Source organism: Pungitius pungitius, chromosome 12 (genome assembly GCF_949316345.1).
Source record: "Pungitius pungitius chromosome 12, fPunPun2.1, whole genome shotgun sequence".
Classification (NCBI taxonomy): domain Eukaryota; kingdom Metazoa; phylum Chordata; class Actinopteri; order Perciformes; family Gasterosteidae; genus Pungitius; species Pungitius pungitius.
In genome coordinates, this window is record NC_084911.1 from 853,153 (window position 1) to 877,515 (window position 24,363).

Consider the following 24,363-nt stretch of genomic DNA (forward strand, 5'->3'; position numbering starts at 1 on the left):
CACAGAAGTAGAGTCATTTCCTCATAGACGTCTATGGGACCAGAGGAGTCGCACCCTGCTGGTCACTACACAGAAGTAGAGTCATTTCCTCATAGACGTCTATGGGACCAGAGGAGTCGCCCCCTGCTGGTCACTACACAGAAGTAGAGTCATTTCCTCATAGATGTCTATGGGAGCAGAGGAGTCGCCCCCTGCTGGTCACTACACAGAATGCAGGATTTACACACAATGCTTTAGCTTCACTGCAGATCCAAAGGTCGCCCCCTGCTTTCCCCTAAATGCTTTCAGACTTTACCCAAAGTGTATTTCTGGGTAAATAGTATCTAGTCGTCAGGCAGGAAAAGGTCAGAATACAATCATAAATATTCAGCACATGAATTAAATGTTATTAAAAAGTTATATCACCACATCAGTCAACTGATGTGTGCGAATTTGGGAGAGAAAAGTTTTTCCTTTTTCCAACCAAGAACCAAAGTGGAAACCCCTCTGGAAAGATGACTGAAAGACATCCTCCTCCTCCTCCTCTTACTCTTCCTCCTCCTCTTCCTCCCCTTCTAGTTCTCTCTCTGGGTCGGTTGCTTCTTCCGGGCCAGCCGGGCCTCACGCATCTCCAACAGGGTCTTGCGGGGGTCCATGACGAAGGCCACTGCCACTGCGGCGGTTCCGTCGCCGCTCTGCCGCGAGAAGCAGAGGAAAGAGGCCCAGAGGAAGGCGCAGCAGCCCATGAAGGCCGTCCGCAAGTACAACGGCATGAGGACGAAGTTTAGAAACTGTGAGGGGGGGGAAGCAGGACTTTATGTTCAAGTACATGCCCTCGTACACAATAAAATCTCCTTTCAGTAGTATCTACTCTCAGATTTGGCGTGTTAGTGCTATCTTGGATGTGCACATCTGAACTGAGGAGGACATAGAGAAGCCGTAATCGTCGCCGGTGGAGACCTGTCAATCACAGTCAGCCCCGCCCTATATCATCCCCTGTGTTATAGTCTGTTTGACTCTAAATTGGCCATAATTTACTGATAAAATCATGCTGTATTGGAGAAGAGTCATTGCTGTCATCGCTCCCCTCAAAGTGAAGTTCATAAGGCCTTCTGACTTCCTGCTTTTAAATCTATAAACAACAAAGTGCACTTAACAGAAAACGTACCTGCATGAATGGCCAGTACATGAGTCCGGTCTGAAAGAGAAGAAGCTCGATCATGGTGACATCACATCAACAAATTCATATAATTATCACCACTGTGAGGAAAACCGATGGTTTAGTTCGGATGCTTTGAGCTTGTTTTTGCAGAAACTGTTCAGCCGTCTAGAGGAAGGAAATGAGAGCGTTCCTTATTCATGAATGACAGAGAAGGAACTGCATTGGTATCATAAGAAATTCAGTCATACAACATCCATAGAACAAGGTGCGACATGAACAATCTGCTGGTTAGAAGAATAAATAAATTACATTGAAAAGGCAACAGGGGATTCAATTTACTGTTGTTTTTATGTATTTGTCCCTTTTATGTGTCAAAGTGTTATCATGTTGAATTATCCCTATATTCCATAGAATCACGGGCTACAGTAATATTGTTTCTGCTTAATTAATATTAAGACACAATAATATTAGGTCATTAAGAATATTAAATAACAGTACTACTTCACAGTATGAAAGAGGGATACCATATTTATTAATACAATAATAAGTGTAATTTGCTGGTTGTTTTGTCTCATTATTTCAATGCTGGAGACTCTATTGTGAATTTATTGTAGGCTGCTTATTTCTGAGATTTGTGTATGAAAGCCAGAGGAAGCTTTGAAATGCTTTCACAAGAGAAAGCATGTGTTTTTAAATGATTGCATTTGCTCTGCCACATGTCTGTGATAACGTAATACAGAATAATGCATTCATTTGAGTTTAACTCAGATCATTCTATATTCTTGCTTTAAGGTGATTCCATTCATTTTTAATCTGAAGAAAACCTTATGGTGTTGCCGTAGCTTGGCGTATGGCGTGACCGAGTGGCGCTGGCACGTCATTCAATTTAATCAATTCTGTGAGGTTAACCAAAAATACAACAATGGATTCTATTTGCGTTTTGTTTCCAAACGAAAAGGCTCAAAACATTTCTAAATGAAGGCCAGTGCTATCGTAGAAAGCTAAATGCGTTTCTAATAAAAAAAAACAACAACAAAGATTTTAGTTTATAACTAATTAATCTCACATTTTGAAATTCAATAATATTGGTCAATGAAGTGAAAAGTCGTCCCCACATTTAGCAGGACGTTTTCAAACCACCCTCTTTTTGGGGACACAGTGGTGTTTAGACCGGAAGTAAACAAACGTACGTTAAGTATGTTAAAATATTTTGTTGCATTAATTCGGTCACAGAAATATATGTTGACAGCCCTATTAAAACTTTTTTAATTATTAAGTTAAATCTCAGAAAAAAACTATAATCTTTATCTAAACACTAATTAATAAACTAAAAACATTAAAGCTTCAAAGAAAGTTGATTGTTTTCCCTCATTCTGTGACATCATCAGCTTTATCGTTCCTGAATGATGAATCATCCTAGAACTGTTGGGCCCCGCCCCTTTAGCTTTGATTTTCAACAGCCAATCAAAACCTTATCTTAGGCCCCGCTCCTTTAGCCTTGATGTTCAACAGCCAATTAGAACATTACATTAGGCCCCGCCCCCTTCGCGTTGCTGTTCAACGGCCAATCAAAACGCGCTCTTAGGCCCCGCCCCCTTTGCAGTGACGCATTAGTCACAAGACCTGCCAACCAGTTCAACAACAGAACAGTCACAAGTAAGCACTTTGGATACCTGCTGGTCTTGTAAAGTGCTACATAAATCAATTTTGATTGATTGATTGATTGATTAATTACACAAGTTCATCACAAGGTACACACACACACACAATAATGGCTGAGAATAACTTTCAGAGAAGCAGTCCCAAAATTCTGATGGAAGAGATCACTTTGTCCACGGAGACAGATCAGGTGAAGGATCTGCAGATGTTGGAGAGACAATCTGACATTCAAAGATCAACTATGGCACAAACAATCCATGAAGCCTTGGAAAAAAACACTCGTCCGCAGGAAGTTGAAGCAAACCAAAGGAACCGGATCGCCGAGCTCTGTGAGGAAAAAGAGGCATGGGAGGAAGAAAAAAAGCTCCTTGAGGAAACCTGCCTCAGGTTATCGAAAAGGACTCAGGGTTTCCTTTGGAAGAGTAAGGATCGCGACGTTGAGCTGGGAGAAATAAAACAAAACGGAAGAAAATGGAGAGACACACAGAGAGCGTTTAACAGCACAATGGATTTCTGGAAGGAGCTTATCCTCGACCAAGAGATAAAGGAAGAACTGGCTTTAACGGATTCTTCCCCCGTCCTCCCAATCAATCTGTCTCCCTCAAGTCTTCACAAAAAGGAGATGGACATGGCTCGGACTACCATCAAAAGGCAAGGGCAAAACATTTCTAGTCTTAAGGACAGCATTCGAGATCTCCAGAACACGGCCAGAGATTATGAGGCAGAAATGTTTGAGGCTCAGGAGACCATCCAGAGACAAGGGCTGGAAATCTCAGGTCTGAAGCAGTGTCTCCCAGATCTCCAGAAGAAGATCAAAGATCATGAGGCAGAAATGACCCAGGCTCATCAGACCATCAAGAGACAAGGGTCGGAAATCTCCATTCTGAAGGAGAGACTCCAAGATGTCCAGACAGTGAGTAGATATCGCGAGGAAGAAATTCAGAAGCTCTCTGGAGAAAAGATTCTGGTTAGCAAGGAGGCAGATCTCCTTAGGTCCACCAACATTGACCTTAAGAAGTGCCTCTCAGAAAGCAGAAGTCTCCTCACAAAGGCGACAAACGAACCCGCCCAGGTCCAGACCAACTGTAAGACAGAGGATACGTCTCTGAGGACAGAGTACGAGACTCTGAAGACAGAGCATGGGACTCTGAAGACAGAGTACCAGACTCTGAAGACAGAGCACGGGACTCTGAAGACAGAGTACCAGACTCTGAAGACAGAGCACTGGACTCTGAAGACAGATTACGGGACTCTGAAGGGACAAACCATGAATCTGGAGACAACCCTCTCTGCTGAGCGGGTGAAAAGCGAGCGACTGGAGGATGAACAGCTGCTCCTAGAGGACATTTGCCTATGGATGAAAAAAAGGACTCTGGGTTTCTTTGGTAGGAGAATGCAAGACAGAGACACAGAGCTGGAAAAAATGAAGCGGAAGTTGTTTGTAAGGGACACTGAGAACGGACATACCAGGAGGAGGAGGCACGATAACACAGAAACTGCACGGTTGGCGGTTTGAACCCCTGAAACCGCAGTCTGTGAGACACAGTCTGTGAGACAGTGTGTGAAACAGTGTGAGACACAGTCTGTGAGACAGTGTGTGAAACAGTGTGAGACACAGTCTGTGAGACATTGTGTGAAACAGTGTAAGATACTGTCTGTGAGACAGTGTGTGAAACAGTGTGAGACACAGTCTGTGAGACACAGTCTGTGAGACAGTGTGTGAAACAGTGTGAGACACAGTCTGTGACACTGTGAAACAGTGTGAGACACAGTCTGTGAGACAGTGGGTGAAACAGTATGAGACACAGTCTGTGAGACAGTGTGTGAGACACAGTCTGTGAGACAGTGGGTGAAACAGTATGAGACACAGTCTGTGAGACAGTGTGTGAGACACAGTCTGTGAGACAGTGGGTGAAACAGTATGAGACACAGTCTGTGAGACAGTGTGTGAGACACAGTCTGTGAGACAGTGGGTGAAACCGTATGAGACACAGTCTGTGAGACAGTGTGTGAGACACAGTCTGTGAGACAGTCGGTGAAACCGTATGAGACACAGTCTGTGAGACAGTGTGTGAGACACAGTCTGTGAGACAGTGGGTGAAACAGTATGAGACACAGTCTGTGAGACAGTGTGTGAGACACAGTCTGTGAGACAGTGGGTGAAACAGTATGAGACACAGTCTGTGAGACAGTGTGTGAGACACAGTCTGTGAGACAGTCGGTGAAACAGTATGAGACACAGTCTGTGAGACAGTGTGTGAGACACAGTCTGTGAGACGGTGGGTGAAACAGTATAAGACACAGTCTGTGAGACAGTGTGTGAGACACAGTATGTGAGACAGTGGGTGAAACAGTATGAGACACAGTCTGTGAGACAGTGTGTGAGACACAGTCTGTGAGACAGTGGGTGAAACAGTATGAGACACAGTCTGTGAGACAGTGTGTAAGACACAGTCTGTGAGACGGTGGGTGAAACAGTATGAGACACAGTCTGTGAGACAGTGTGTGAAACAGTATGAGACACAGTGTGTGAGACACAGTCTGTGAGACAGTGGGTGAAACAGTATGAGACACAGTCTGTGAGACAGTGGGTGAAACAGTATGTGACACAGTGTGTGAGACACAGTCTGTGAGACAGTGTGTGAGACACAACAAACAAACACAGCTACAGGCTGCCACCTCTCACGGTTTCCCTGTGTGACACACACGCTTTTGCGTGTTTCCACAGGCCCTCACGCCACAAATCCAATGTCTCACGCTAATAAAACAATCCACGCTGGTTCATCTACAACCTCGCAGGCGGTATATGGCGAATTTGTGACGCTGTTCGTTGGATGTGTGGCGTGAGTGGGTATGAAAACCTGCAAAAGCGTGTGTGTTACACGGGGGAAACCGTGAGAGGTGGCAGCCTGTAGCTGTGTTGGCTTCACAACAACTTTCATAACAGTAAAACATCATGTGCAACACGAGACCAAGCAGACGTCCTCTTTTACCCGGACATTTCCTCTTTTTGAGACCTACAAAATGCGTAAAATAATAAATACTTTGTACCTCTACTAACAACTCTATCGTCCTCTCTCGACTCGCTGTATCCGCTTAAGACTCGACGGGCTGGCAGATCCCCTCCAGCTCCGTGGCTGACTGAACCGGTGCGTGCTACGAGAGTCACTCTGCGAGCATCTGAAAGGAAATGGCGAAAATACAAACAACCTGATGACCTGCATGCGTTTCAGTCGTTTCTGTCATCTTTTTCTGCCTCCATCTCCGCTGCAAAAAGTGCTTTCTACCAATCCAGAATTGAGTCCTCATTTTCCAACCCCAAAAAACTATTTTCCATCTTCACTAACCTCCTCAAACCCCCCAGTCCTCCTCCCCCCTCCACCCTTCTCCCAGGAGACTTTGTCACCTACTTTACCAGAAAAATAGATGACATACGCTCCTCCTTCTCCACCCAACCTCCTTCCAGTTATATCGCACAGACCTCGCCCCCAATCACCCTCACTTCCCTGTTTCACACCCCTGTCCCCTAACAAAGTCCTTACCTTAGTAACCTCTGCCCGTCCCACCACCTGCCCCCTTGACCCCATCCCATCCCTTATCCTACAGTCGATCGCCCCCGATCTTCTTCCCTTCCTCACATGTCTCATTAACAATGCTCTGTGGAAGCAAGAGTTAACCCACTCCTGAAGAAACCCACCCTTAACCCTTCGGAAGTAAACAACTACAGACCGGTATCCCTCCTTCCCTTCCTGTCCAAAACAATTGAACGAGCCATCTTCAACCAACTCTCCTCCTACCTCCATAGTAACAACCTCCTAGAACCCCACCCGTCAGGCTTCAAGGCGGGCCATTCCACAGAGACTGCTTTCCTCGCTGTCGCGGAACAACTCCACGCTGCTAGAGCTGCCTCGCTCGCCTCCGTGCTCATCCTACTGGACCTTTCTGCAGCATTCGACACAGTAAACCACCAGATCCTTATCACCGCCCTTCAGGAACTTGGTGTCACAGGATCCGCGCTGTCTCTTCTCTCATCCTACCTTGATGGTCGCACCTACCGGGTAACTTGGGGAGGATCAGTGTCGGAAACCTTGTCCCCTTACAACTGGAGTCCCTCAGGGCTCCGTCCTGGGTCATTCGCTCGCACGGTTTTTCCTACCACAGCTATGCCGACGACACCCAACTAATTCTCTCCTTCCCCTACTCGGACACTCAGGTGGCGGCACGGATCTCTGCATGTCTGAATGACATCTCCCAGTGGATGTCCGCTCATCACCTGAAGATCAACCCCGACAAGACCGAACTACTTTTCTTCCCTGGAAAAACCTCGCCCACTCAGGACCTGACCGTTAACTTCGGCGACTCTGTGTTAACGCCCACTCAGAGTTCCAGGAACCTCGACACTTGACTCCCAACTCTCCCTGACTGCCAACATCGCAGCGACGACACGATCCTGTAGATACACGCTCTACAACATCAGGAGAATAGGCACAGGTACTGATTCAGGCGCTTGTCATCTCCCGCCTTGACTACTGCAACTCTCTGCTGGCGGGTCTCCCAGGTACCGCCATACGACCACTGCAGCTCATCCAGAATGCAGCAGCTCGACTGGTCTTCAACCTTCCGAAATACTCTCACACCACACCGCTTCTCCGTTCACTTCATTGGTTACCAGTGGCTGCCCGCATCCAGTTCAAAACATTGGTACTGACGTACCATGCTGTGAATGGATTGGGACCATCCGGGACATGGTGAAACCCTACATCCCAACTCGTACACTTCAATCTGCATCTGCCAAGCGGCTTGTTCCTCCCTCACTGAGAGAAAAGCACTCGACGAGATCGTGACTCTTTGCTGTCCTGGCTCCCAGATGGTGGAATGAGCTCTCCGATGACATCAGGACTGCAGAGAGCCTCTACATCTTCCGTCGAAAACTCAAGACACACCTTTTTAGACTCTACCTTGACTAAAACACTAGCAAACCGTAGCACTAACAAATGATAGCACTTAAATTGTACTTATAATGGCACTTTTCTATAACATGTTTTGTAACTGCTTATTTGATGAAAAATGTACTTTCTTGTTACTTGTTCTTCTGAGTTTGTATCTATGTGGAAATGCACTTATTGTACGTCGCTTTGGATAAAAGCGTCAGCTAAATGACATGTGATGTAATGTAATGTACCCGACGCATTTCCAGATCTCACTAAATCTTCTCTCTGGGGACCATCACCTTGTGGTGGAGAGGTTTGTGTGTCCCTATGAACCTGAGGGCTGTGTTGTCGGGAGCCGTGTGCTCCTGGTAGGGTTATCCTTGGCAAAGTGGTCTCAGGCAAGGGGCCAGACTAAGAAGTCACAGATTGTCCATAACAAACACCATGTTCAAACATAAGGATGTTCATAAGTGTACCTGGTACCAGAGCAACCTAGGTCAAAGATCAATGATCGATTTTATAATCGTATGATCTGATCTGAGACAGCATGTTCTGGACACCTGGGGAAAAGAGAGGGGCAGAGCTGTCAACTGATCACCATCTGGTAAATCTGATGAGCTTGCTATACCGCACCCTCCGTTACCTGCCTACGTAACACGTACATTGACATTTATTGCTGGCTGCGCACGCGCGGCCACACACGAGAAAGATGCCGAATGCACTGGCCGCTGCTGGGTGGCGCTGACGGGGAGGCGGGGGTGCCGCTGGCGGTCGGACCGACGGTTCGCTGATATCGGGACGTTTGCGCTCCAGTGGCGGACCGTTTACTCTGCGATCTCCTTAAACTGTCTCTGCTCTGCTCACTGAAGCAAAACAATGCGTGTACAAGAGCAGCGAGTGTAGTCAACTACTGCTGCTAACACATTCCGTCGGACCAGGATTATTTATTTATATCCGTTAATGAACTTTTCCCCTCTTGTTACCCTGGTAACCGCTGTCATGACAGACGGTTGCGTCGATTCTTACTGTGAAAATCTACGTACTTCCGGTTTAGCGTCTACGCTTCGTATTTTCATTTTATGGGAAAAACCACAAAAAAACATTAAGTAAAGAGTAAAGGAGGAGTAAAAAGTTGTTGGTATGGTTTTTTTTACGGTAAAAGGGACGTTGATAAGAGATGGGGACTCGAGTTTGAGACTCGGACTCGAGTGCAACTCGAGTCGCACACACGGTGACAGGCCAAGACTTCAGACTCGACTCGGACTCGAGCTTTGGGACTCGTGAGCATCTCTGAGGGGCGGTAACCTTTGAACCCCGTGGTGGACATTGGTGGTCAGGGAAGCCGTCCGACTGAACAAGGAGGCCTTCCAGGTTATGATATCCGGTGAGTCTCCGGAGGCAGTTGCAGTGTACCGACAGGCTCGAACAGCCAAATAAATAAAAACAACAGTAAATTGAATCCACTGTTGCCTTTTCAATGTAATGTATTTATTCTTCTAACCAGCAGGTTGATCCCATCGCACCTTGTTGAATGTTGTATAACTGCATTTCTTATGGTACGAATGCAGTTCCTTCTCTGTCATTCATGAATAAGGAACGCTCTCATTTCCTTCCTCTAGACGGCGGAACAGTTTCTGCAAAAACATGGTTTTATTACTCAACCAAAGCAGGAAATTCTCCACAAAATACTTTTAAGATCCAAAATACGTTCACAATCGGCAGGCAATCATACAATTCCTAACATTTTAAATGTGTTTTTGTTTGTCTCTTTGTTTGCACTCAGGTGTTTCAGGTCACATTCATTATCATTGTACTCCATTACGTCATCATGACGCGGTGATTCACATCTGGCGGAACTCTTTTTCATCGGTGGCTGCTCTCCGTTGAATTATCCGATTAGCTGCCGGGCGTCGTGCCATTGCGCAGACGCAGAGTGCGCCATAATCTAGGTTAATCTGTTTGTGAGGTCGCTGTACGTGTGCGTGTGGATGGCAAGGTGACTGCCTTTGACTTCACCCAACGCTGCCTTACTCACCTTCCACGTGTTGAAGAACTTCTCCCTCCAGTCTTCAAAGATGTCCTCCTTTCCCTCCAAGAAGCTCACTCCTGCGGGGCACGAGGACACTGTTTTACGCAGTTTGGCGAGGCGACATGGCCCATTACGCACAAATAAAACGCGCGTTGCGACTCCTCACCTTGACCGATTTGGTGTTCGAATTGGAATCGAGCTCAACAGGAGAACCAGTGTGTGTCTCCACTGCTGTTTTCACGTAATGTATTAAGAGCTGTTTACCTGTGTAGAAGACACTCGTGGCCAAAGGCGACGCGAAGCTCTGGTCCAACAGGAGTTTGCGGAACACCATCGCCGCGGACTTCCCGGGAAAACGCCTCTCCAGGGCGCGCAGCCAGAAGTAATTGAAGTTTCCATGGAAACTGACGGCTACAATGGCCACGTCGCGAGTGTGCTTCCAGTCCATGCGCTCCTCCTGCGCGATGAGCTGATGGACCAGGTCGCCGCCGGCGAAAAAGCAGCCGTACAAAGTGACGTTGGCGAGCCAGGGGAAGCGTTTTGCGGCTTCTTTCAGGACCGCTCTCCTCATTTTAGAAAGATAGAAGGGGTGGCGTCTCCCTAAGTGATTCGGCGCGCTCCCTCAAATGGCTAAAATGAGGCAAGCACAGCAGCTAAAATGATCGGACTCAGCCTGCATGTCAGCCGGACAAAATCTATCTGAGCTTGGTGTAAGCGAGTAGGAGGGGGGGGGGGGGATTAGTCCGACCCACCGGCAGCACGAATATCACAAATGACCAGATCTCATGAGCACAAAAAAACTCCTAATAGTTTCCCAAACGCTCCCATTGGCTCGTGCGTAAAGCGTGCCATGGCACCGCTGTGGTCGTGTTGGAGACGTTGGAAAGGCTGCGTCGTGTGAAAAATGGCTCTGTCCCGCGTGCGCTGAATAAAACACGGAGACGCGGCTGTGCAACATGAATATGAAATCTGGATAATTCCGTCCGCTCTCTGTGCCGCTCACAACTAATCCTGCGGTTCACGCGCTAATCCCAAGGATTGGTCCGACGACCTACGTCACCGCGGGACGGCACACAGCTGCAAACCCCGCTCTCCCTTTGTCCTTTTAGATTAATACACTTTTTGGGGTACAGAAAGTAGGGTTATTGTGCGAAGTTAAATAATCTCTGGTCTAATAATCTCCCCCCCCCTCTCTCTCTCTCTCTCTGGGCACTCCAGCCCATCGACATTTTGTGTCAATACATGTTACTCATTTAATAACAGATAACACATTACAGATGTTCTCTGATCCATCAAACGTAGATATTTAAGGACCCTGGACCCTTATTGGCACGTGCTGCACCCAGTAAAACCAGTAGAGGGCGGTGTCCCTCCACACATGGCCAATTACCTGAGCACGGTACGCTTCGTGTTTATGTGCACAGACACCTGACATAATGAATATGTGAAGATATAAACCGTTACCACGTTTTGAGCATACTGTCTAAAGTTGTTTCATTCAAATAATCCATGTTTTGTTAGATACATAAAATTTAGATATAGGAAATAATTTAAAACGCAGATAAAAAGAACAGATTTTCATGCATGTAGAGGTCCAAACAAAACGCTTTATTATAAACGCGATCAATCGAGTTAAATATGTGTATGTGATATATGTATCATATAATTTACAACATATACATACAGAATCAAATAAATACACAATAACTGATTTGTAGCACATCTGTGCACACATCAACTCATTTCATCAGTTCCACTCTTTTGATGAAGGAGGGGATAGTCGTTCAATCCTCTAGATTCGATTGGCCGGTTTCTCTCTCGATCAAAAGCATCTCGTCTGTGATTGGCTGCTTTCCGGAAGAACTCGGAAGTTTCACTTGTTGGACTTGAGGGAAACTTCGGCGTTGTCTTCTGGCGACTTCGAGGTGATTCACGACTTTTGCGGATTAAATGGCCGACAGAAAGCTGTAAAAGCGGGTACGTTTGACTCGTAACAATTTCTCCTTCGTCACCACGACCCTCCTCGTCGTTGTTTTCTCCCGCAGTGCGTTGTTTTCTCTCGCGCGAGCGTCATTGTCTCTTCGGCCACGCAAGCTAGCGTCATTCTCGCCTCGTCTTCTTCCTCCTCTGTTTCCTGCTCTCTGAGAGGTTTATCGGGGAAGGTTTCCACGCCGAACTGAGCGACAGACTGATTCATTTAGGACAAACTCTTAAATATGTCAATGAGATGCACGCGGGCTCCCGCGACGGCAGCGCGCGCCTAAAATCAGGTGATAACTTAACGGAGTTCGGGAGGCGACCTCCCCACGCGCCGGATAGGTTGATGTTATCAATGCCTCCTCGCGACATCCCCACGCCAATATCGATCAATACACATGAATCATGCGAATGTTCCAAAGACGACTATGGCAGCATGCTAAGCTGCACATGATGAAAATAACCACAGAAATACGGAAGTTGTTTTGAGCGCGTTGAGACACGTCCTGATGTCTCCGGTTAGTGTGTGCAGCTTAAATATGAAATAAGCCGCAGTGAAGCATTCAGGTGGTTTAAGAACATCTTAAGATAAAAACAAAAGCATAAACCGTTTTAGAAAGATATAAAACATTTGATTCGGGGCAGTTTTTGTTGGATTCTGACCCAAAGATGTAATGTTGCTGTGGATGTGGGGCATCATGCAGCTTGACCTGAATACTTGGAACTGTCTGGCTGCACATTTGCATAAAACCAGATGAAGAATACAGTTTGTTTGTTTCCAGCCAAACCCTTATTGTAGAATATATATATATATCTCTGCACATGTATGGATGAGAACCTTTCTGAGCTATGGATGAACCACTGTGAGATTTTGGAGGGATTAAAGAGACCGAGGCCTTAGAGAGGAGAGTAAATGTGGTTTGTTTTGTGCATTTGGTCCGCTGAAAGATGACCCAAATATCTGTGAGAATCATTACGTAACGTAATACATGCCTGCATAGTTCTGCATAATGTCCACAGCCTACGTTTTCATTCACGTGAGCTGATGCAGGAGAACGGTCGAAAACAATTTAACAAAAGGAATGTGTCTTGTGTATGAATAACGTGACTTTATAATAGTTTCACTTTTTCCGACGAACAAAACCCACATCTCATGTGAATTAACTATATTGTGCGCTTCTGTCACGATTGGTTTAGCAATACAATAAAAAAACAGCGCAAACGTAGCGTGTATTTTAATATCCCGATCTATTTTATGCTGGTCTAAGAATGAGTGTAACCTCAAGGCTTCATAAATAATCAATTACATGGTTATGTCTCTGGAATACAACAAGTCATTGGAGCCAAATCCAGGTCAAAAGTTTTGTTCATTGGAAAATAAATGTGACCCTGAAAGTTTTAAGTTCTGTTGTTGAACATTGAAAAATAAAACACTGTATTCAGAATAAAAATAAGGGGACAAAAAATATTCTAGATTCCAAATTTTTTCAGGTCCAAAACTTTTTTTTGCGTTCGGATCTTTATTTTTCATATTCAGACGTTTGACCCTGATGTGGCGTAGGGGGCGGGGCATCACCTGGGAGGGGCGTGAATTATTAATAATTCACTATTTGATGTTGAGATGCTACGATGAAGCTACGATGATGCTGTTTGAGGCCCGACTTCCTCTTTAGATGCCACAAAGGAAGCGACACATGGCTCCTCACTTTCAGTCCTGAAGTCAAACTGACTTTAACCTTTTAAGTTCTGAAGTCTTTTTCTGGGTGAAACTGTTAATAAATGGGCTGCATTTAGCAGAACGATCCCAGTGGGTCGATCTGCGACCTCGTCGCGTGGATGTCACTTTGTTCCGTCTGGGACCAGCGGCCTTCACGTCGACGCGCAGCCCAGCCGCTCCGCTGACCTTTGATAGCCGAGGTCACAGGAAAGCGGCTCAATGAAATGACCCCGCGTGTCCCAACGGGACCGAGCTCATCGGCGCTGTCCTGCAGGCGCTCACAGTGCCGCGCGGTAGCAGCAGGAAGTGGTGTCCTCGTTGCCTCACTTCCTCTGCTCTCAGGGTTCTACACACAGAAATAACCCTTTACTTTGTTGTGTCGCAGCCTTATTGTTATTTTGCTTTTCAGTATTTGTTTAACCCCTAATCAATGTAGAACTTAGTGTACAAATACTCCTTAATGATCAAGTGCAAACATTACTAAAGGAGCCTAAACATGCAAAAGCAACACCTTTCTCCTACCTTTTTTCCAACACATTATTTACTACCAGTCGACAACGGTAACATGAAATGTAGTATATTATGGTGTAATAATAAAGAAAATAAAGATGTTGTTGCCGGGGAAGACGCATGCTGTCACATGTCCAGTAAACCGTGGCTCTCTGGATTGGTCCCAGGAGGCCGGAGGATGTCTGCCGAGGTGGACGTGCTGCTGCAGGAGGCCAAAGAAAGCATCGAGGCGGCCCAGAACTACCGCAGCGAGCTCCAGCAGCGCCTGAATGGCCTCAACCAGGCCCGCAAGCAGGTACCCCCGATGCCCCCCCCCCCCCCGATAACAGGGGTGGTCGGTGGTGTATATATAAATAAATGTGAATATATACTGTGTATATATACACACATAAACATACATGTAAACAATGCTGTTCTTCCCTGTTGCTTTAGAGGAGAGCGACCAGGACCGATTCTCGTCCACATACAGTTAGCTTAGCTTAGCTTAGCATAAAGAAGAGTTGCTAGTAGTGTTAGCAGCCCTGCTAATGGGTAATCAAGGTAGGTTCCCTTCAGGTACATCGTGACGCGTTCAGGCTCTGCTCTGCGAACGTAATAACGTTATCGTGATGTGTTCATGTGTCACCTGTAAAATGTATTTTGGGTGATGAACTTGAATAAGTAACGAGTCAAATTCCATCTATGTCTAACATCTGATGGTAATAAACGTAATAAAACACTGGATTTGATAACCAAGTTCAAATATCACATTTTATGGTTTTATGGTTTACATCAATGATCAACAGCTAGAATCAGAGGCCCAAAAGAAGAGATCAAAGATCTTTGCTTTTGATTGCATCATTTTAGACGTTCATTCCATGTAAAGACAACTTTGGTGATGCGCACACACACAGACACACACAGAGACTCCCTCCGCCCAATAACAGCTGCTCCATCACACATGATGTTTCTTTCCCATAACCCCTCAGGCTGAGACACACACACACAGACACACACACACACACACACAATGAGAGTAAAGGACATTGTCGTCCAAACAAACACTATCTATTTTTCCACCAAACCCCAAAATATTGAGCATTGTCTGTGGGTCGCGCTGACAGCCGCCAGGAAGTGACGCCTGGTCTCCTGTGGAAAAGTCCAAGGTGTGTGTGTGTGCGTGTGTGCGTGTGCGCGCCCGCCTTCTGCAAAAGAGGAACTGAAACGTGACCTTTGCCACTGATGACAATCTGTGAGCTTCCTGTCAAGCTACGCGTTGTATTTGGTGTAATGTAGAAGCATCAGCCTTAGTATTAGCAGGAGAAGTAGTGGTATCGGTGGTGGTGGTAGTAGTAGTAGTAGTAGTAGTACTAGTACTAGTGCCTTCTGCTTCTAGCGAGCCACGAGTCCTCCATCAACGTGACGCTTTCACAAACAAAGTTCAGAGGTCACATTAAATTCACCTTCTGAAAATGAGTTTATTGTTTCCCGGCAATAAAGGATGAGCACTTCCCATTCTGACAGATGTTCTGTGGCCACGTCTGTACCCGCCCCGGCCGCTTTGGTTCTGCTGCTTGTGAACAGCACCCTGTGCTTGCAGGTGCGCGGCAGCTCGGGTCAGGCCCGCGAGGCCCTGCAGCGCCACTTCTCCGAGCTGCAGGCGGCGGCGACCCGTCTGCTGTCGGAGCGGCTGAGCGCCCTGCTGGCCGAGGTGGACGCCATCGAGGCGGACAGCGTGAGGCCGCTGGACGAGTGCCAGAGCCTGATCGAGCACGGCGTGGGGCAGGCCGACGAGCTGCTGAGGGAAGGTGAGCGGCGCCGCCCTGCTGGACGCACGCCGTCACAGGGAACACGCGTGTGATGTGTGGGGAAGACATTTTCTTCTCTATTCAACAATGAGAAAGAAAACTAACGAGTTGTTTTCTGACTCGTGATGAAACGTCGATGACATCATCTCTGGATGTGGTCTCCGTCCCTCCAGGGGAGGCTGCGCTGCGCTGCGGCCTCGGGGAGAAGGAGGACAAACTGGGCAGTTTCACCAAGAAGGCCGTGCACATCCAGCTGGACAGGTCGGTCGATCGATTGATAAGATCTCTGATCAATACTCTGATCACTCTTTTTGATTGTTTAGTGATGGAGGAAGCAGAGAATGAAAATGTCTTCATTGTTCTTGTATGAGATCAAACAGTCAGCGATACGAGAAGCTCCTGAACGCCTCTAATCTGCGACGCCCCAGTAACAGAACTCTTCTCCTCTGGGTCCTCATGGCGGTTTGACCTCCTGTTTCTTCCAGCCTGCCGGAGGTGCCGGCGCTGGTGGACGTGCCGTGTGTCTCCGCCCAGCTGGACGACTCCCTGCTGAGTGTCCTGAGGGACCGAGTGTCCCGCCTGGGCTCCGTGGCGTCCCACCCGCCGGTCCAGATCGAGGAGCTGCAGGAGAGGCCGGGCAGCATCCTGGTCCGCTGGTGCAAGGTCCGGCCGGTGCACAGTAACGCACGCCAGCGCGCCTCAACGCGGCGTAATGTCGCATTTCGTGTCGTTGCACCAGGTGGACGAGGACTTTGCGGCGGCGGACTACCGGCTGCAGCACCGGCGCTCCGCCGGGGGGCGGAGCCAGTACGAGGACGCCTACATCGGTCGGGACTGCGAGTTCTTGGTCCTCCACCTGGACCCGCACACCGACTACCTGTTCAGGGTCAGCGCCCGCGGGGAGGGCCGCACCGAGTGGAGCCCCTGGAGCGTCCCGCAGACCGGCTACACCACGCTGGCCCCGCATGGTGAGGGGGGAGAGGGGGGGTTACCTGGGTAACGTCAGCGTCTGTCTGCCCCTCTGCGTCTCACCGTCTCTCCTGTCCCCTGCAGAGTGGTGTCCCGGGTCAGAGGGATACATCCTGAGCAGCAGGAGGAACATTGCCCTGCGCAGTGACTCCTCCCACACGCGCTGCCCCGTCCTCTATTCCAACGCACCCACCTACTTCTGTGGCCAGACGCTGACCTTCAAGTACACACGCCGACGAATACGTGGTGTATGCGTGTGTGTGTTATAATCATATCATCATCGTGATAATGTGTGTGTGTGTGTGTGTGTGCGCGCAGGCTGTCAGCAGCGGGTCAGATGGACGCGAGGGACAGTCTCGGCGTGTGTGTGGACAGCAGAGGAGGGACAGAGTCCCTTCAGAGAGACCAGGCCGTCTGCATCTCCACCAACGGTACGCACACACACACACACAGACGTGTCCTTATAGTTAGTCAGTATTAAGTGATCAAACCCCCCCCCCCCCCCCCCCGCCCCCAGGAGCCGTGTTTGTCAACGGGAAGGAGATGACCAACCAGCTGCCGGCCGTGGCGCTGGGCTCCGCCGTGACCTTTGACATGGAGGTGGTCAACCTCTTCCCCGTCGGCAGCGGCGACCCCGCGGAGGGGGGCCACTTCAAGCTGAGGGTCACCATCGGCTCGGGCAGCCGGGAGGTGGTGTTCGACTGGCTGGTGGAGCAGACGGTGGACTGCCTCTTCTTCGGCTGCTCCTTCGTCCACTCCGGCTGGAAAGTTCTGGTGTTTTAACGACTTTCTTTTTTCTTTTAATCTGCTGCAGTTTGTTTCTCTTCCGTTGTTTGTTGGGTTTGGATTTTCCTCCGAGAAGCTTTTGGCCACAAGCTTCTCCTCGCAGCATTTGTCCGTTTATTCGCTGGTCTTTTTCCGCTCATCACGGGGAGGTTTGGGGATTAAAACCGTTAATTAATTTACAAGGAAACAAACATGGAGATTCTTTGTTTTCTGTGTTCTTTTATGGACAAACGTAAAACTAATATAGTTCATATATTTATCATTTTTCCCCATATTTGAAACAGCGTTTGTCTGTTGTTTGTAGAGTGAGTTTTTCTCTGATTTTAATGGTTTAATAATCTCGTCAGACACGTTTTTACCGTTTCTACTTGTTATCCTTCTGCCTCCTGGTCTTCTACTTGGACCCTCGTCTTCCAGGTCGGCTTTTGTTTACAGCTGCGGCGTTTTTAAAATAAATTCTTTCCTTCGCTCAGTCAGTGAAAAACACGCAACTCACATTTTCATCTTTTAGTTCGACTCCATCTGCTAAACCTGCTGCTCTTTTTTTTTTACATCCTCGTCACTGTGAAAGTGGAACATCGCCTCCTCGTGTCTTATGTTTTCTAACCTCGTTCAGCCAAGGCTTTAAAGGGACAGTTCACCACAAAACACAAAGCACTCTGGGTAATTGGGGGGGAGGAGTTCTGTGAGGTGATGGGGTTCATAGAGGCCGTACGTGTTCTTCTCCAGTAGGATTACTGCAGTCATGGAGTACCAGAACACGATGAAGATCAGTTAAAGTGAATATTTTCCCTTCTGTCTATTCAACTGTCAATTCGACAAAACCGGTCATTTTAACACAGGCGTCGTTGTGCTGGAGAATTTGACACCATGAACACGCAGGCAACAGGAAGTGATGCCACACAGGAAACCGCTGTAGTAGACGCCATGAAGACGTCCTCCTGAACCCCCAGAACGATCCCTTTAAACCCCACAGAGACGCAGAGAAGCTGATGTTGTTTCAGATTTCAGGAAAAGGCAAAAAGATTCTCATAAAAAAGCAGTTTTACAGAGATTCTCTCCACAGACACAAAGACGCCAGTTGAGAGTTTGTCTGTCATAGTTTAATTATCAGGAAGAAATGCATTTAAAAACTTCAAATTAACTCCAAACTTTGGAATCGAAGTTAAGCTTTAAATTATGGGACTTAAATCAAATCTATTTAAATCTGCACTTTGCTTGACTTGTTTACGTCTAATGACTCAAATCTTTCATCCGGTGCAAACATTTAGTTCAAGAAAGTTTACGCTAAACTTTATCCACACTGAGGATGTGACGTCACTGAAGAGCAACACACCTTTATTCAAAGGATTTATTCTAAGTTTAGAATAATATGGGGAAACTATTCATTTATACGTTTGTCTTGTTGTTTTTTTACATTTTAAGACCTTTTAAGTGGATTTAAATCTTAAACTAAAAGGACCTCACTGCCTCTCTCTCTTTTACGAAGAGTTTTACGTTTTGTAAGATGTGAATTTCAGTTTTTTGATGGACTGTCTCCTTTCAAATATTCCAGCTGTTACGTTGAATCATTTGTGCGTTTGACAATCATCACCAGTATTTACATAAAGAATCTGAGGATCAAAGGATCATTCAGACTCATCGTGAGAAGGTTCAGAAGCTTCAGGTCAGAAGAGGAGTCTCGCTTCTTCTTCTTCTGTGTCTATGGTCGGTCATTCCTCCTTCATTATGTGGTAAAATGTTACAAATAGGAGTTCAAATGTGTGATTGTGTCAGTGAAATGCTGAATATTAACAACTGTGTAAAGTGCAGACTGCTGCCGGTGACGTCCTGGATGTTCTGTTAGATAAAGGTCACATGATGGAATCTGAATGACATAGTGAGGCGCATGTGACCGACGAGACAGGAAGTGTTCACATGCAGATCTCACCTGAAATTATTTTAGGGATTTTTCGCCTTTTAATTTAGAGACGCATGTTGGGGTGAATGTCTGTATTTATTCCTCTGTATGTGAACTGAGGGGTGGAAGAAGTACTCGAATACTTTAGTTAAAGTACTAGTACTACAGTGTAAAAACACTCCTGCTTTCAAAAGCTCACTCAAATAAAAGTATTATCACAATTTACTGGAAGTAAATTTATTGACTGATCAGTAGAATGTTTTATTATATCTGATGCTTGTGGATAAATGTTCATTGATGTGGATGATGATCTTCACCCTGTCGGGTTGTCTTACTGAGATCAGTGCTTCATATAAAGGTCACCACACGTCCCGTGAGGACCTCGTTGATCACATTTCGCTGAGGGAAGAACCACTGCAGGAAACCCCGCCTTCAGACACAACCACCGGCCTTTAAGTCCATGGACAGCTTACTCTAAAAGATGTGAGAGTGTGGCACAGCCGGAAGGCACGGACGGGGTTCGAACCCGCGATCTTCGGTTTACGAGACCGACGCCTTACCACTTGGCCACCGCGCCTAGCAGTGTGAACGGGTCGACTCGATGGTTTAAGAACCTTTCATAGCCTAAGTGTAATACTCAATATTTTGACTTTCACCGCATCATCACAAACATTGAAACAGTCCTGTGTGTTTTCCATAAGTAGTTAAAGTGGGCACAGCACATATAAAACCACGCATCAGCAGACTTCAGGAGGCGGTTGTCTTGAGCAGCCATATTCGTGTCTTTACGTTCTGCCTCGTGACGCGCCGGCGCTGTGGATCTCGATCGCGAGCTCACCCGGAAGTACGGCAAGCGGCTAACGGACAGGATTTCAACGTCCCCCCCCTGCAACATGTTTACAGCTGTGGATCCACGGTGACGTGAAGGCCGCATGTTCCGTCGTCAGAGGGTGCGACGACTGCGAGACCCTCCCCCGTCGATGAGGGAGCTGCTGCTGTGAGTAGGAGCGACGAATCAGTGCCGCCATGGCGAGATGTCGGCTAGCGCGTTAGCCTGCTAGCAGGAGATGACTTCATCCATAGATATATATATAATTTATACTTCATCTACCAAACTGCTAACATGTTGCACCCGTGGGTGTTACTGTGTCCCCGGGTAGCCGAATTGTATTTAAAATTCCATGATAATGATGAATAAATTAATGTATTAAACGAAACATGAGTTGACAATTCTTACACGAAATTGTGAGCCATTCGTCATATCAAATGTTCAAATAAACGACTTGGAGTGATTCAAGTTCTTGTTTCACTTGTTTTCAACGTTATTCCTATTTTTTGTATACTGAGGGGGGGTGTATTTTCCAGGCCACTGCTATAAGAAGCAAGTAAACAAAGCATTAAAACAACTATAAGCATGATTGTTTCAGTGTCTCTAACAGGCCGGATTCCTGTGACTTTTAACAATTGATCCAATTTCTTTAGTCTAATGTCAGAGTCCTTCAGATCATCTTCATCTTCATCATCGCTCAGTGGCTTGTTGAACTGAACTGACTTGTTTCCCTCTTTGACAGCGTCTGACCCCCCCCCCCCCTTGTCTGCCTCACCATGCCGCTGGTGTTGGACGCCGTGTGGGCGCTGTGGAGCATTGGAGCCGGCATCTACGACTACTTCCACACCAGCGCCATGGAGGAGAGGATCCACGAGCTGGAGAACGTCCTCTCCATCCACCAGTTTGTGATGGCGGGCCTGGCGGCGGGCCTCCTGCTGCTCATCACCTACATACTGTGGAGAAAACACTGATTGTGTGTTCAGGACGTCCCGTGTGAGGTCTGGAGCACCGATGGGACTCGAAGACTCTGAGAACTAGTCCGGTTCTCTTTGGGATTTGGATTCAAACTAATACAGAATCATACTCTTGTTCTTAAGGGCACTTTGCACTTTGACCTCTCTCAAAAAATGATGCCATTAATTTAAATGTGTGCTGATAGGCAGTTTAGGATTTGTTACAGAAGTTGTTTTTTAACCCCTTTATCCCGACATCAGAACGCAATCACCTCAAGATCAGAGTTTTTCTCATGTTTTACACATAAGACAGTTCAGTAGTGCTCATTAATTCATCTCCATGTTGAATTAACGTGCATCAGGTCATGTGACTGTAGATGAGCCTCTTTCATCAAGAGACTGTTAAAAGTTTAAATATGTGTTTTAAGTCAGCCTCTGATGTCTCTTTGATGGAATTGTTTCTCACTGAAAGAATCACTTTTTGGGAAGTTTAATCCCTGGAAATGAATGGATCCATTTGATGTGGTTCTTTGGCTGAGCACTTTGGGTTTTGTGTGTGGGTTTAATTTGCTTTTTTCCAGTCCGTCCTCCTCGTCTCTTGTCATTAAAAAAAAAACCTTAACTATCATTTACTTTCTGGGGTTAAGCACTGTTAACAGGAATTTATTTGAATAATAAATCATTACTGGCGTTTAACCTGTGTGTTGTAATTAAGACCCTTTTGTTCCCGTCAAGGATAACGAATCAGTTTTTGTGTTAAAGAATTCAGATTGACGAGAACTTTAATGGTAAAAAGAATCCATTTTTAAATGTGAATCCATCTTGTAATTTAAACAAATATTTTACATTAAATGGGACAATAAGTAGAAGATCAGCATTGTAAAAACTAGAGGAACAAGGCTACAGCGACTGCATCGCATTCATATATGAATGCCGGAAAAAGAATTACATTAAGTCTATAAATATTTATTTTTGTCCATTAAATAGGTCATGCTTGCAATTGCATTGCAATTATTCTCTTAATTATGCTAGTGGTTTACATAGATATTATATTACAATCATTATATTGTTCTACAAAAATGGTTACTCCTTTTATAGTCTAATAATAATTACATGTATTCCAGTGATACATGTAATTATTCTTGTTTTAGTTGTATTAGTGTTAATTTATTCTACTCGTTGTTATAGATACTTGTTTGCTGACGCTGTTTTGTTTGTTGTTTTGTGTTTATTATATACCCTAACCCTATTATTTATGTTATGCATTGTAATGTGGTTTATATTGTATTACAGTCGATTTAAGAACTAAATGCTTGAAGGTAAAAACATCAGAACAATACGACGAGAAGCTCTCTCATAAACAGTCTGCAGTCCTTCAGATCGACACTTGGATATCAAAAGCTCTCTGAGGGAGTTTCTGTTTCCGATGAGTTACCCCGTGGAAATCAATAATTACTCAATTAACCCGTTGCTTCCAAAATAAATGGAACATTTCTCAAAATTACTATATTCTTAGTAAATGATTAGTCTTCAGAGACAAATACATATATGTTAACAATATATTCTTAATTTAAACTCGAAAGCTTTTTTTTCTTGAAATATCGAGGTTAAAGGGATTATTTTTGGTGAAACTTTCTGTGCCCTTATTTAGACTTAGCTCGCCATGCTGCGGGCGGCAAATGCGCCTCTGCACAGACTGGCCAATATTCCCTCCAATGAGAGCGCAGGATTTCACAAACAAGCACGGTGATTGGGTAGAGCGCTTAGAAGGCGGGATCTTTCAACCGATAAGAAGCTTCAACGTATATTTTGACAAGTTGGCAATGTTATGGGCCAAAAAACGGAACTCATGTAGAATATATTTTCAAAATAATAAGAATATTTGCTTGATCAAGATGACATTCATAGGTGATTAACGTTAAATATAATAACTATTTAACTTAGAACGTATTTCTGATATCGAGATATCCACGAGTGTTGCATAAACACCGTATAAAACCTGTGGTTAGAGATTTCGAATTTTAGTTGATTTTTGTTCTGAAAATACTGACCGGATGAGCGCTAGGATACTTTTTGTTGCTTTCCTGTGCCGCCGAGCCAACTTGCCGACGGGCGCTATGCGAGATCTAACGCGAATTTAAGTGAAATGATGGCATCAAACCAGCAGAAAACATGCGTTTTTGCCTTGTTTAATCGGTTCTCGCGTGACAGCAGCTCCCCAGCTCTGGATTAGTTAAGCCAAGAGCGCCGGACAATGCGACCCAGTTAGCCGGGGCTAGTTGCTAACTGGCTAAGGAAGTTAGCCGGTTAGCTAGCGAGCCGCGTCAGCTTGCCGTAGGCTGATTTCTCGTTTCGCGCATTTCCAGCCTGTTCGCCGACCTCTGTCACCGTTTAACCGGCTAGTTGAGCACAGCCGTTGGACTGCGACGCGCAGCTTCACCGGTGTCGAACAGAGAAAGGACTGAAACATACACACGTCGCTTTTAAAATGGAGCGCGAGCGGGGTTTGGCATAAACGGCAGCTTTTCCCCTGCAAACACCGCTCTTTTGTTTTGACAAAGGAAGCGGAGTTTCTTTCTTTTTCTTTTTTTAAACCACCGGTTCACATCTGCCGGTGGGCCGGATTCTTTCATCCTTTTGTTTCGTTTAGTTGCGACAATGGCTCCACAGAAGCAGGGCTCCTCGGGTGGAAGCCACCCGGCGGGTTCTGGTTCTGGAGGTAAAGCCAACGGGTTCTACCAGTCCTCCTCCTCCTCCTCCTCTTCCTCCTCCTCTGCGATGGCTGTAGCCAAGAAGCCCAACATGCAACTCATCCAAGCCGACCACGAGCTGTTCCTGCAGGCCTTCGAGAGTGAGTTGCTGCTGTCATCATGGTGCATATATAACGATATGGCTGCTGATGTAAGGGTCGCCGGAAGTTGAACCGGGTTGAAAGTGACACGAGGAGCCCAACGGATCGTTTCACAGCTGCTCCAAACTCAAAGTAGAACAATCCGAGCCTTTACTGCTGTACCAGTACTTAAACCACACTGCACTCAAGGAAAGGGATTTCGAACACAATGCAGTTAAAGTTCATGCGTTGATTGAACAGTAAAATGTTTTATCGTCACATCCGATGGATCTGAAGTATTATGCTGCATCGGTGCCTGTTGCTATTATTATTATTATTATTACT

The 24,363-nt window shown here is 46.2% G+C and overlaps 3 protein-coding genes, 1 long non-coding RNA gene and 1 other non-coding gene across 6 annotated transcripts in view; 3 read left to right on the top strand and 2 right to left on the bottom strand.

Moving 5' to 3' along the window:
• Positions 1-208: 208 nt before the first annotated feature.
• mpv17l (MPV17 mitochondrial membrane protein like) lies at positions 209-10,331 on the bottom strand. The gene is made up of 4 exons (XM_037477066.2): positions 10,025-10,331; positions 9,767-9,837; positions 1,148-1,177; positions 209-770 (listed from the first exon to the last, which is right to left on the bottom strand). Exons 1-4 carry the CDS (start codon positions 10,329-10,331, stop codon positions 555-557), a joined length of 624 nt encoding a protein of 207 aa, XP_037332963.1. The 3' UTR covers positions 209-554.
• Positions 10,332-11,605: 1,274 nt separating this feature from the next.
• On the top strand, positions 11,606-19,631 carry crlf3 (cytokine receptor-like factor 3). 2 transcript variants are annotated; one of them, XM_037476723.2, is made up of 9 exons: positions 11,606-11,737; positions 14,132-14,259; positions 15,544-15,751; positions 15,925-16,012; positions 16,237-16,414; positions 16,491-16,719; positions 16,805-16,943; positions 17,039-17,151; positions 17,238-19,631. In XM_037476723.2, the coding sequence occupies exons 2-9, from the start codon at positions 14,143-14,145 to the stop codon at positions 17,501-17,503; spliced, it is 1,338 nt and encodes a 445-aa protein (XP_037332620.2). In that variant the 5' UTR covers positions 11,606-11,737; positions 14,132-14,142; the 3' UTR covers positions 17,504-19,631. The 2 variants fall into 2 exon arrangements, with proteins under 2 accessions (XP_037332620.2, XP_037332621.2); XM_037476724.2 differs by having other exon boundaries at positions 11,650-11,685.
• Positions 19,632-19,655: 24 nt separating this feature from the next.
• Positions 19,656-21,884, top strand: LOC119220613 (uncharacterized). The gene is made up of 2 exons (XR_005120602.2): positions 19,656-20,403; positions 20,978-21,884. It is a non-coding gene; the product is annotated as an uncharacterized LOC119220613 (long non-coding RNA).
• Positions 19,912-19,983, bottom strand: trnat-cgu (transfer RNA threonine (anticodon CGU)). The gene has a single exon. It is a non-coding gene; the product is annotated as a tRNA-Thr (tRNA).
• Positions 21,885-23,231: 1,347 nt separating the features above from the next.
• LOC119220196 (polycomb protein suz12-B-like) overlaps positions 23,232-24,363 on the top strand; it is a 10,419-nt gene continuing 9,287 nt past the window's right edge. The window contains exon 1 of the mRNA XM_037475987.2: positions 23,232-24,039. Within this exon, the coding sequence (XP_037331884.2) occupies positions 23,847-24,039 (193 nt within the window). The 5' untranslated portion in view covers positions 23,232-23,846. The remainder of the gene's footprint in view (positions 24,040-24,363) is intronic.